Genomic DNA, 13722 nt, shown 5'->3' on the forward strand with positions numbered 1-13722 from the left:
CAGAGAGCCGCTCTCTCTGTTTTTTTCTCCCCACCCGGGCGCGCTGCTTCAGATTTTTTTCGAACTGCGCATGCGCAGTTCAGAGCTCCGATCGGTCCGGCAGCGCTAAGCCCCGCCCACTGTGTGGATCGGACTGGAGCCGGCAAAATGCGTATGGGGGCGCTGGAAAGAGGATTCCGGGCTCGGATCCGTATTACGCCCGGATCCTGCCCTTCGGCTCCGATTGGTAAAATCGGGCCCATGGTCTTACAAATCTTTATTAACGAATTGTGACGTTATACGTATATACAGCACAGGATTGAGGCAAGGAGTTATCTCCATGACGAGGTCTTAACACGTCTTTGCTTGACACCACACTGACCCTCGATCTGGGTCATGTGCCTTCTTATATCACAGGGTGGGCGCTACTGTACGCATTCCCACATTAACCCTGTATGTGCCAGAGCCTCATGCTACAGTGATAACTATCAGGAATCATTGAGCAGACAGAGAAGACTGAGAGGTGTTCAGGTAATCAAAAGCTTCAACATGATGGACGTGGAGAAAATATTTTCACTCATGAGGAAGACAAAAACAAGAGGTCACAAATGTTCTTTCTTAACAGTTAAGTAAAACTTTATCCAAAAGAGGAAATGCTGGAAAACCTCAGCAGGTCTGGCAGCATCAGTAAGGAGAGAAAAGAGCTGACGTTTCGAGTCCAGATGACCCTTTGTCAAAGCTAAAATGATGTGGAGATGCCGGCGTTGGACTGGAGTGGGCACAGTAAGAAGTCTCACAACACCTAGTTATTTGGAATCACGAGCTTTCGGAGCACTGCTCCGTCGCTCACCTGATGAAGGAGCAGTGCTCCGAAAGCTTGTGATTCCAAATAAACGTGTTGGACTTTAATCTGGTGTTGTGAGACTTCTTTCAAAGCCAAAGGGCATAGAAAGTGGGAGATATTTATACTGCAGGGGGAGGGAATGAAAGATGAGTCACAGCCACAGAAACAAAGGGAAAGGCTGCTAATGGCAGCCCATAGAGAGAATAGAAGATGCGAAGGGCCAAACAGCAGAGAAACTGAAATCAGAGGGTAAGATGTGACAGATGAAGCTGTGGAGGGAGATAGATGAGAGAGAGGTAAAATTGAGGAAAGGGGAGTAAAGGTAAGGAAAGGGGGGATGAAAAAGGGGGTAAATCCTTATTGTACATTTATCTTTCAAACATAAAAATAGAGCCAGAAGTTGAATTTATAAAAAGTAATCTCGCTGATATTGTACATCCTGGAGTATATTTAATCCTCCCCCACCACCGCCGCGCCCCCCCCCCCCCCCCCCCCCGGCTGCTTGTTCTGTGTTGAATGGGGCAGTGACGGACCAGGCAGCTGCTATATAACAGTCAGGATCATTCACAACAGCCTAAAATGTCCCGTCCCGCCCGCCCGCGGGAATCGTAGCGGGCAGGGCAAGACAGAACATTCGGTGGACCGTTTAAAATTTCACTGAACTCAGGCAGGAATTTCCGATCTTGGGGTGTGTGCGGCCGGAGAATCCCGACTAATATGTCTCAGCGTGGAAGCTGTTTCACTGAAAGGTCTGGATACAGCTCCAGATTATTCTGCAGCATTCGAACCAGTATTTTTGCCGTCGCCAGCTACAATCCTCGCATTAAGTTGACCTTTCTCTACACCCGAGCTATGATTGTAACACTACATTCTGCACCCTCTCCTTTCCTTCTCTATGAACGGTATGCTTTGTCTGTATAGCGTGCAAGAAGCAATACTTTTCACTGTAGGTTAATACATGTGACAATAATAAATCAAATCAAATCAAATCAATCTTCACTTTGTCCACTTTCACGAGTTCGGTGACTTCTCACAATTCCCCATCGTTTAGGACAAATATCCAAACGTCATCACAGAAACCTTGGTCATCAAGAGAAACTGCCCCCAACTGGGGAAATATTAGAGCTTTAGCTGAAGCATGTACTTGACTGCGGCACAGTTGCTGGGCTTTGGGCATGGCGGACCAGTTGTACCAGAGCATAACACTGGGCAACAGTCTACAGGAGAGTCTGGATCAACTGATACAGACCCAGCAACTCACCCCTCAGCTGGCTCTCCAGATCTTGAAAAAAAACCCACTTTGACAGAGCAAGAGTATAAAATATTGCAAGTGTATAAAAAGATGTCCACATTGGCTGTTGGGATAATTGTAAGACTGCAGGCGTGATCTGTCTTAACGTTCAGGCTGCAAAAGACTCATTCTTTCCTCAACTGATGAATATTGGAACCAACAACAAATATGAGATCATCACCAGAGAGAACTCAGGAGAAACATCTTTACCTGAATGATAGAATCCTACAGTGCAGAAGGAGGCCATTCGGCCCATCGAGTCTGCACCGACCACAATCCCACCCAAGCTCTATCCCCGTAACCCCATGCATTTACCCTAGCGAGTCCCCCCTGACACTAAGGGGCAATTTAGCATGGCCAATCCACCTAACCCACACACGTGGGAGGAAACCGGAGCACCCGGAGGAAACCCACGCAGACACGGGGAGAACATGCAAACTCCACGCAGACAGTGACCCAGGCCGGGAATCGAACCCGGGTCCCTGGTGCCGTGAGGAAGCAGCGCTTGCCACTGTGCCACCCACGTTGAAGTCTGAATAAAAAGTGGAATTCGCTCCCACAAGGATTAGTGAGGCAAAGAGCAGAGTTACATTTAAGAGGAAATTCGACCAATACATCAGGGGAAAAAGATTGGAAGGACATGGAAGGAGGGGTAGGAGGAAGCTGATGAGAAGCATTGACAGCAGCGTCGACCAGTTGGACTGAAAGACTTTTTTCGATGTTGCAAACCTGATGTAATATATCTGCAAACTTCCCATTATAATTCAAACCGAACAACATGCAGTGTTGCAAAGAAACCTGACTGACTTGACTGCGGTTATAAAGTGTCACAATTGATTTATCTGTTGATTTACTAACCTCGTCCCCCGCAGTGGCACCAGCAGCCAAAGAAAGCACCAACGATTTTGAATTGAAAAATTACTTGACATTATCCAGTGATAGGCGCTGTCTGATAAGTCTCACTACAACGTCTGAGACATCATCACAGTGGACATTTTTTCAGATAATCATTTGTCACTGAGCTAGACTCTTTGATTGATTGGCGTTTTCCCCCTTTTGCAGTTTCTCTGAATACATCACAACGCAATGTTTGGTTTCAGAAGTAAATTATGGCCACAGTGCTGTCTCGGTGCGTCACTCTTTTCCAATCCACTTCCACAGTGTATCTTTCTATTGTGTTGAAGGGAATGTAGCCTTGCGCGTTGGCAACATTGATGGAATACGTGATTACACCGGGTACAGTCAGAGTGATGGAACGACGGCCAGACAGATGTTCCTTGTGATTTAGTTTCAAATTGTCCATTAGGCAGCAGACTTGAATTTAGAGAGCACCTTTCACCAACTCCAAATGTCCCGAAGCACTTTGTCAAAATTTGGAGTGGCACGGTGGCGCAGTGGTTATCGCTGCCGCCTCACAGCGCCAGGGACCTGGGTTCGATTCCCGGCTTGGGTCACTGCCTGTGTCTCCCCGTGTCTGCGTGGGTTTCCTCCCACATTCTGAAAGACATGCTGGTTAGATGCATTGACCCGAACCCGAAGGATGTGTGGGTTAGGTGGATTGGCCATGCTAAATTGCCCCTTAGTATCGGGGGGGGGGTGGGGGGTGGGGGGGGCGGGGGTTGCTAGCTAGGGTAAATGTATGGGGTTATGGGGATAGGGCCTGGGTGGGATTGTGGTGGGTGCAGACTCGATGGACCCACCACACTGCACTGTAGGGATTCTATGATTCAATGACCCGAACAGGCGCCGGACTGTGGCGACGAGGAGAATTTCACAGTAACTTCATTGCAGTGTTAATGTAAACCTTACTTGTGACTAATAACTAAATAAATTGAAATTATTTTTGACATGTAGGCTGCGATTCTCCCACCCCGCTGTGCTGGGAGTATCTCGTGGCGGGCGATGCGCAGGATTCGCGCACGCATTCCTGCCGCGATAGCATCTCCCAACGCCGGATTTCTGGCAGTGTCTGCTCCGCACCAGAAATCGGCAGGGACACGTGGAAATAATTTTAATCTTATTTTGCATGTGATTTAAATGTAATTAGCAGGCCCGGGACTGAAGTCTCCAGGCCCACTAACCTATACCCCCCTCTCCCCCGTCAGGAGTGTTTCACTCCAGTGGGGATTACACTAGCTCCTCACGTTCGGGGAACTAGTGGCCCGACCCCGCTGGAGTGAAGGGGGGGGCAATCGGTGTCCCCCAGGGAGTTGGACGCTGGAGGGTGTCTCCCCCTGGGCATTGGCACCCTGGCAATACCAGTCTGGGCCCCCTAGCCCTGCACAAGTGGAAAAGTGCCAATGCCCAGGGGGCACCATAGCACTGCTGATTGGGCATGGGGCAGTGTCAACGTCGCAGGGTCTGGGAGCGGGGCCTGATGGAGGAGCGGGGCTTAGGGGGTGATCGGTGAGGGGGGTCCTGCTGCCACTCTGCGTCGGGATCAGTGAGGGAGGGAGGGAGGCCAGCGATTGGAGTCGGGCCAGTGAGGTCGGGGGGGGGGGGTGGAGTCGGGGCTGCAGGGAGTAACTGTCGGGGGGGAGAGGGTTCTGGAGATCAGGGCAGGCCGGGAGGGTGGTGGTCGGGGCTGGGCTTGGGAAAGGTCGGGGGGCCAGTGATTGGGCTGTGGGGAGGGGGCGGTGGGGGTGAGGGGGGGGCGAGAGCCGACATTGCAGGGGTCGCGGGGCTGAGCAGCAATTGGGAGGCAGTCAGTACGGGGCCACTGCGCGTATGCCTACCCCGGCACTGAGCGATTGGCGCATGCACAATGGCACGCTCAGTGCGCTGATTTCAGCCTCTCCAGTGGGGATAGGCCCCGCCTCCTAGTTATTAATGATATTCACACTGGTGTCGTCTGCAGTGCACACAGTGTGGGAGATTCTAGTCTGAACGCCCATTGAAAAAAACAGCGTGAATTACTCCAGCTTTCACGCAAATTCGACACTTAGAATCTTTTTGGGAGAATTCGACCACTGTTGCACTGTAACTTCAGGCAGGTACTTGGGGAAAAACCTTCGGCACTTTCCCATCTCCTCCATGACATTGACTTGTTATTGGAAAGCAAAGCTTGCATTTCTGTCGCACCCTTCACAACCACAGGACATCTTAAAGTGCTTTACAGCCAATTAAATACTTTTGAAGTATAGCCACTGGCCTCCAGAGGTCCCCAGCATCACAGATGCCAGTCTTCAGCAGAATGTAGCGTTACAATTATAGCTAGGGTGTAGAGAAAGTTCAACTTAATGCAAGGTAGGTCCATTCAAAAGTCTGACAGCAGCAGGGAAGAAGCTGTTCTTGAGTCGGTTGGTACGTGACCTCAGACTTTTGTATCTTTTCCCCGACGGAAGAAGGTGGAAGAGAGAATGTCCGGGGTGCATGGGGTCCTTAATTATGCTGTCTGCTTTGCCAAGGCAGCGGGAATGTAGACAGAGTCAATGGATGGGAGGCTGGTTTGCGTGATGGATTGGGCTACATTCACGACCTTTCGTAGTTCCTTGTAGTCTTGGGCAGAGCAGGAGCCATACCAAGCTGTGATACAACCAGAAAGAATGCTTTCTATGGTGCATCTGTAAAAGTGCATCTTGTAGATGGTACACACTGCTCCCATTGTGTGTCAGTGTTATTGGAAGTGAATGTTTAAGCTGGTGTTTGGGGTACTGATCAACTGGGCCACAGTGGTACAGTGATAAACACAAGTGATGTGTATCATATGACTGGTTCCTCGCAAGATGTCAAGCTTTTGAACCTCGAGCTTAGCATCACCTAATCATTATACTTGCACTCGCAAAATGCAAAACAAAACATTTACTATTAGATGTAATTACACAATTGGGCAGCACTTGCTCAACAATCCTGAATGCGCTAACAGCTACACTAACAACGGGTTTAAGATCATCAGTTGAGCTTGTAATCTGGCTCATTTACATTTTCTAGAAACTACAGACATTCATACATGGGGACACATTCTCTACAAACAAAATGACTATGTTGAAGCCGTGTACCTTTTTTGAATTATTTGGGAACTTGGGGAACCTATAGTTCCCTGTTGCTTTCTCCATGATGACACCTTGGTCAATCAGAGTTGATTTGACAACGAATCAGCACCCTTTACTCCTGTAGTATAAATTGTTGTTAGCATTTGGCATTCTTGCATTTGTCCTGATGCGTGCAAGACTTAAAGCTTCGTCAACATGTCTCTGATTTCAGGAAATATTATGACATTATTGATTATTGATTGGGTGGCATAGTGGCACCGTGATTAGCATTGCTGCCTCATAGCGCCAGTGACCCGGGTTCGATTCCCGACTTGGGTCACTGTCTGTGCGGAGTTTGTACATTCTCCCCATGTCTGCATGGGTTTCCTCCGGGTGTTCCGGTTTCCTCCCACATTCTGAAAGACGTGCTGGTTAGGGTGCATTGTCCCGAACAGGCACCGGACTGTGGCGACTAGGGGAATTTCACAGTAACTTCATTGCAGTGTTAATGTAAGCCTTCCTTGTGACTAATAAATAATAAATAAACTTTCCTTTTTATCTCATCTTTTTGCCTGCACTGTTTAACATTGATGTTGACTGCACTAGACTGCATCGCGTGACCCCAGATACTCAATTACCAAAACAGATCATCGTCCAGCAAGGAATATGGTATGTGATCAGAAAAAAACGATGGGACAATTCTATTCATCGCTGTTTGTCTTCCCTTCCTAGAGATCCCGCTCTGAATTCTCACTGACAAGTGAGGAAAATCTAACTAAAGAGCTAGCTGAAGCCAATGTTAAATCCACTCTCTCGGAGGCTGTGTGGAACCAAGGACAATTCCAGCGCTCGGAGAGTACGGAGGTCCGACCCTATTCACTGCCAAACTGGAAAAGCATGGACTTGCTGGATAACGCAGGTACTGAACCAATGGGAGGCGTTACTAGCGTGGAGTACAGGAATAGAGAGCAGATATTGATATATTGACAATTGATCATGAATAGACACAGGTATGTGATGACTTCAGCCAGGCTAATGAGGTTGGCTTGCTAGAGTATGAACTACCTGATGAGTCCGAGCCATCAACAGGTCCAGGCAGCGGGCAATCGACGGGGTCATCCACCCTGACTGTCTACTCATCTATCGCGGCTACATTCGCGGCCAGGTGTCCCTGGAGAGGGAGCATGCAATGTCCACGGGCGGGGTTGACGCCTTCCGCGACCGCTGGGCACCGCAGGGGCTGGGGTGTATTATCGACCCTGATAATCACCTTTTGGTTTGATGTTTTAAGTTTCCTTTCGACTTTGCTTTTGGTTCGGGCTGTTCCCCCTTCCTTTTGGGGAGCTGCCGCTTTTAATTTGTCCCTAAGTTAATTTGAGTTCGTTTATTTGTTTGGTATTCAAAAGAGATACCTGATGAGTCCTAGCCATCAACAGGTCCAGGCAGCGGGCAATCGATGGGGTCATCCACCCTGACTGTCTGCTCATCTACCATGGCTATATTCGTAGCCAGGTGTCCCTAGAGAGGGAGCATGCTGTGTCCGGGGGCACAGTTGACGCCTACTGATCCCGATAATCACATTTCAATTTGTTGTTTTAAGTTTCTTTTCTGCTTTGCTTTTTGGTTCGGGCGGGTCCCCCTCCTTTTGGGGAGCTGCCCTTTTTAAGATGGCCCTCAGTTAATTTGATTTAGTTTATTTGGTTGGTACTCGAAAAGAACTACCTGATGAGTCATAATTGATGGTTAAATCAGGGAGCCTCATGCTCCCTATTTAAAGCAGGTGTGTCAGACTCCCAGCCTGCATTCAGCAGGGAGCAACTGGAGAGCTGGTTGTGCACAGATGTATGGTGTAAATAAAGTAACTTGGTGACGGGACTTTCGCCTCCGTGAAGTTATTACAGGTACCAGCTGAATTGAGTGCTTACAAGGCTTGCGTTAGTCATGCAAAAAGAATTCCAAGGAACTTTTTTCAAGGCAAAATGACGGAATCTATTAAGAGATCAAAACTCTCAACTGTGAAATAGTAATTCAGCATTTCTGAATCAGGCAAAAACATGAACCAATCCAGCAATCTCTCTGGAAATTGGTTCTAACTTTCCCGATATTATTTTTCTGCGTGTCACCATCTGAATCGGAGGGATTATAAGCCAGTTAGGCCACCAATGGGGGTAGAACATCCTTGAGAGCTCTCCTCATCTCCCGCCATTTCTCGGGACGAATATTGGCAGAAACTGCAGGAAAAACTGGCCATTTGTGATGCTTCACCAAGGTTACGATGTGAGATCGGGACAGCTCTCCCTAGCTCACAGTGCCCAAGATTATCAGACTTTAGTTGTTCTCATTCATAGAAACATTGAAACTGGAAGCAGGAGGAGGCCATTCGGCCCTTCGAGCCTGCTCCGTCATTCATTCTGATCATGGCTGATCATTAAATTCAATATCCTGATCCCCCGCTTCCCTCCATATCCCTTGATCCCTTTAGCCCCAAGAGCTATATCTAATTTCTTCTTGAAATCAGACATTTTGGCCTCAACTACAGACCACCCTCTGGGTGAAGAAGTTTCTCATCACCTCAGTCCTAAAAGGTTTACCCCTTATCTTCAAACTATGACCCCTCGTTCTGGACTCCCCCACCATTGGGAACATTCTTTCTGAATCTACCCTGTCTAACCCTGTTAGAATTTTATAAGTTTCTATGAGATCCCCTCTCACTCTTCTAAACTCCAATGAGTATAATCCTAACCGGCTTAGTCTCTCCTCATATGGCAGTCCTGCCATCCCCGGAATCAACCTGATAAACCTTCGCTATACTCCCTCTATAAGAAGGACCTCCTTCCTCAGATAATTGTTAATGCTGTGATCCTGTCTTTAAATGTTATACGCTGAGACTCAACATGAGATAGTTGTCAGAAAAAAAAGAACCATTGTATCACGGGTTAAAACTATCAACTGCCAATCGAAAGATAGGAAAAGTAGTCTTCCAGTAATCAATGGATAACATTGATTACTGGAATAACATTCTGTGATGGACAGTTCATACCTTGTGAGTTTAATAACATTATTTGAGAGCGTAATGAAATTGACATACAAGAATTAGCCATAAATTGTAAGCCAATAGGCCAACAATGGGGCTAAAGCATTCTTGAGGATTCTCATCTCCCACCAAGGCATTGGACAAGCCATGCTCTCATGTATTGAAGGCTCCCTTTCAGACTTGGCTTCAGATCCCAGTTCCTCTGCTCAGCTGAGGGGTGAGGACCAGAGAAATGAAAGAAAAATACACAAAGTGATGGAACAATAAAGAAAATTTTAAATGGGAACAGTAGGAGTAAGCGGTGGATTAATGTCACTGAGTAAACAGAGAACTAGGACAGCAAGTAATCCAAGAGGGAGGAACAAATGTGGGGATTGAAGCCAAGGGTTGGAATGAAGGTAACAATTGAAGTATTGATTCATGACCAAATATCCTTAGAAACACCATGGGTGGGACTTTATGGCCTCGCTCGTCCCAAAACCGTAAAATCCCACCCGAGGTAACAGGACCTTCCCATGCTCCGCCCCTCGCCCGCTCCAATTCCCGTGGTGGGCAGGGCCGGTAAAATTCCGACCCAGGAGTCATTTTGATTTTGTGCACAGGTGGATGATGGCCAATCAGCAGCGTGCTTTTATTCATCTGGAGATTGAAAGTTTGAGGAAGATGTTAACCAGGCTGCTGATTGGTTCTACCCTGATTTACACTCAGACATAAAATCAAAATGATCCCCATTGATCAGCCATGATCAAGAAGAATGGTGAAGCAGGCTCGAAGGGCCGAATGGCCTCCTCCTGCTTCTAGTTTCTATGTGTCTGAGAGACATTGAAATCCTGGATGTTTTAAGCTGACTTTACTTTGTGGGGAATGGGGGAGGAATGTCCGATATGAAATCTCCACTTGTTCATCCCTCCCGCGAGGTTAACCAGATTAGCGAGACTCCACACGGTGCAAACACACACACATGGGGCAGAAATTCCCATCCCACCCGCCACAGGAATCGGAGCAGGCGGGGAGGGGGAGGACCATGCAAAGGTCCGTTGACCTTGGGCGGGCATTTCCAGCCTCGGGGATGAGCACGGCTGGAAAATCCTGACCGTGGTCTGTTTGAAGAAGTGAGTTTCATGGGTCAGGTGTAATTTTTCTGTTTTACGCTCCATCTTCTGCAACTACCCTTTGATGAATTGTACGGGTGGGATTTTCCAGCTGCACTCACCTCAGGCCAGAAATTCCCACCTGGGTCAACGGACCTTTGCATGAACCGGCGAACTTTCTGTCCCACCTGCTACGATTCCCGTGTCAGGCTGGACAGGAAAATTACGCCCTATATATCCCTCAATGTCACCGGACTCGACAGGGAAACCTTTTTGGGGCTCCCTTGTTGAATGAATTTTTCTACTCATCGCAGCCTGTTGCGACCCTCTGATTGTGGTCTCATGTTGCTTTTGCAATGCAGGTTCCTCAGCCATGTTGCACAGTCCTGACGGGAACTGGATCGCAATGCAAAGCACACCGGCTGGTCGCCCTCGGTTACTGGTCAGGCCCAAGAGCAGGGTGTTTATAGCACTGGAGAGCGAAGCAGACGTGGTGTCTGCCTACGACGAGATGGGGACGGATGACGACAACGACGATGACGTTGGCTGGAGCTCCACCCTCGGGGAGTTCAGGCAGCACTCTGGAAAGCTGTCGGATGAGACCTACTTCACGGATTCGCAGCACGACAATGACTGGCTGTACGCCGACGCAAAGCGCCGATCGGCCACCTCGCCGTCGTCCGGCCGTTACACCAACACGGAGAACATGTGCTCGGACTCTGAGACGTCCTCCACCGGTTCCGTCCGGATATCTGTGCGAGGGTCGGATGATCAGGTTATGGCAGACGAAAGGGGACTGAACCACAGGGACCACAAACCAGCCGGCATGCGTTATGCCGGGCAACTGGACGTAAACTACAACGCACAGGCCCAAGGACTTGGCAACATGGATAGCAGTGAAGCCGAGGATATTCCCGATGAATCAGAGAGGAAGCACCGAAGAAGAAAACGAAGCAAATGCTCATCGCAGGAGCAACTGCATGAAACAGATGGCCAGTTAAAAAGTCAAAAGTCTGTCTCTAAAAACACATGCCAGGTAACGTCTTATTTTCCAAGTCATTTGGCAGTACAGAACTCGAGTATAGCTGAAAAAAGAGACATGCTGTCGAAGCTTTTCATCTTGCACACAACAGGATGCAAGACTACCAGATTTCAAAGGGAGCTACAAGTTATACCACATGAGAAGAGGGTACTGATTGGTTGGCCAGTTGACTATGATTGGTCAATACGTTGCCGTGGAGAATGCACTCTTTTCTTATGCATACGAATCACAGAATCCCTACAGTGATGAAGGAGGCCATTCGGCCCATTGACCCTGTACTGACCGCAATCCCACCCAAGCCCTATTCCTGTAACCCCACATACTTATCCTGCTAATCCCCCTGGCATTAGGGACAATTTAGCATGGCCAATCAGCCTGAGCTGCACATCTTTGAACTGTGGGAGGAAATTGGAGCATCCGGAGGAAACCCACGCAGACATGAGGAGAAAGTGCCAACTCCACACAGTCAGTGACCCAAGGCCGGAATTGAACCCGGGTCCCTAGTGCTGTGAGGCAGCAGTGCTAACCACTGTGCCATCGTGTCACCCATTGTAGCTCCTTTTGAAATTTGGCATTCTTGCATCTGTCCTGATGAGTGCAAGATGTGAAACTTTGACAGCACGTCTCCATTTTTCATCTGCTAAAGCTACATAATTGAGTCAGATTTAATTACTGTGGGACTGGTCAGTGTTATACTGCGATTTATCTCTGGTTATAGTACATTCTCATATTTAACATTGTTCTGTTATAATTACAAAGAACATATAATGATAGTGAGGATCATTTTGATGGGGAGAAATAGGGTGAAATGTGAAATGTCATCACCCAACTCGCACCATTACACAGAGTCAAAATTACCCCTAGTGAGTGAGACTTACGAGGTAATGTACTTTTTAAAATATATATATTCGGTACTGTAATCATAGGAGCAAATATAGACAACTGAGGCAATGGAAGTAACCACACAATGTTCCCCTTTGTTAATGTTTATTTATTAGTGTCACAAATGGACTTACATTAATGATGCAACTGTGAAAATCCCCTAGTCGCCACACTCCGGCACCTGTTCGGGTACACTGAGGGAGAATTTAGCGTTGCCAATGCACCTAACCAGCATGTCTTTCGGACTGTGGGAGGAAACCCATGCAGACACGGGGAGAATGTGCAGACTCTGCACAGACAGTGACCCGAAGCGGGAATTGAACCTGGGTCCCTCGTGCTGTGAGGCAGCAGTGCTAACCATTGCACCGACAACAATCTCACCCAAGCCCAATTCCCTCAAACCCACGTATTTACCCTGTTAATCCCCCGATACTAAGTGTCAATTTAGCACAGCCAATACATCTAACTCACACAGCAATGGAAAATCAAGACTTTTCAAAATTATTTTCAATCATTTCTTTCACATATTCCATTTCTCACCCATCTTCCTCAATCAGTGTGCACAAAACAGCTGCACTGTGAAGGAGGAATGGGGAGTGTTGAGTTGTCTTTGTGCCACAAGGTGTCAGCACACTCCTGATTATCAGAAGCTACCACTCTCAACAATCAAGCTGTCACACAAGCAATATCTTTGTGGAGATGAAGAGGAATTACTCCAGAAAAGTTATCCTGTTGCATATCGAAGATCAGAGTTTCCCTTTCAAAACTGTCAATAACTGATTGACTAAAATAAATTGTCCACCCAATTAATTTCTAAAAGTTTTTTTTTAAGTTTATTTATTAGACACAAGTAGGTTTACATTAACTTTACAATGAAGTTACTGTGAAAATCCCCCAGTTGCCACACTCCGGCGTCTGTTTGGGTACAGTGAGGGAGAATTTAGCATGGGCAATGCATCTAACCAGTATGTCTTTCCGAATGTGGGAGGGAACCGGAGCACCCGGAGGAAACCCACGCAGACACGGGGAGAATGTGCAGATTCCACACAGACAGTGACCCAAGCCGGGAATCGAACCTGGGTCCCTGGAGCTGTGAAGCAGCAGTGCTAATCACTGTGCTACCGTGCCACCCCCAGTTGTATTAGTTTTAAATGCAGAGATTTTTTCTATGTTCATTCAGTTGGGGCGGCATGGTGGCACAGTGGTTAGCACTGCTGCCTCACAGCGCCAGGGACCCAGGTTCGATTCCAGTCCCGGGTGACTGTCTGTGTGGAGTCTGCACGTTCTCCCCGTGTCTGTGTGGGCTTCCTCCGGGTGCTCTGGTTTCCTCCCACAGTCTAAAGATGTCAGGTGGATTGGCCGTACTAAGTTGACCTTTAGTGTCAGCGGGATTAGCAGGGTAAATATGTGGGGCTACGGGGATAGGGCCTTGGTGGGATTGTTGTTGGTGCAGACTCGATGGGCCAAATGGCCTTCTTCTGCCCTGTGAGCATTGTATGATCCATTCATAGGATGTGGGCATCGCTGGCTAGGCCAGCATTTATTGCCCATCCCTAATTGCCCTTGAAAAGATGGTGGTGAGCTGCCT

At 48.0% G+C, this 13722-nt stretch overlaps 1 protein-coding gene across 1 annotated transcript in view; it reads left to right on the top strand.

The window, feature by feature from the left end:
• LOC144481325 (rab effector MyRIP-like) overlaps positions 1–13722 on the top strand; it is a 334837-nt gene that overhangs the window by 283859 nt on the left and 37256 nt on the right. The window contains exons 8-9 of the mRNA XM_078200738.1: positions 6818–7004; positions 10573–11246. Coding sequence (XP_078056864.1) covers positions 6818–7004; positions 10573–11246 — 861 coding nt within the window. The remainder of the gene's footprint in view (positions 1–6817; positions 7005–10572; positions 11247–13722) is intronic.

Source organism: Mustelus asterias, chromosome 2, assembly GCF_964213995.1.
Source record: "Mustelus asterias chromosome 2, sMusAst1.hap1.1, whole genome shotgun sequence".
In the NCBI taxonomy this organism is placed as follows: Eukaryota; Metazoa; Chordata; class Chondrichthyes; order Carcharhiniformes; family Triakidae; genus Mustelus; species Mustelus asterias.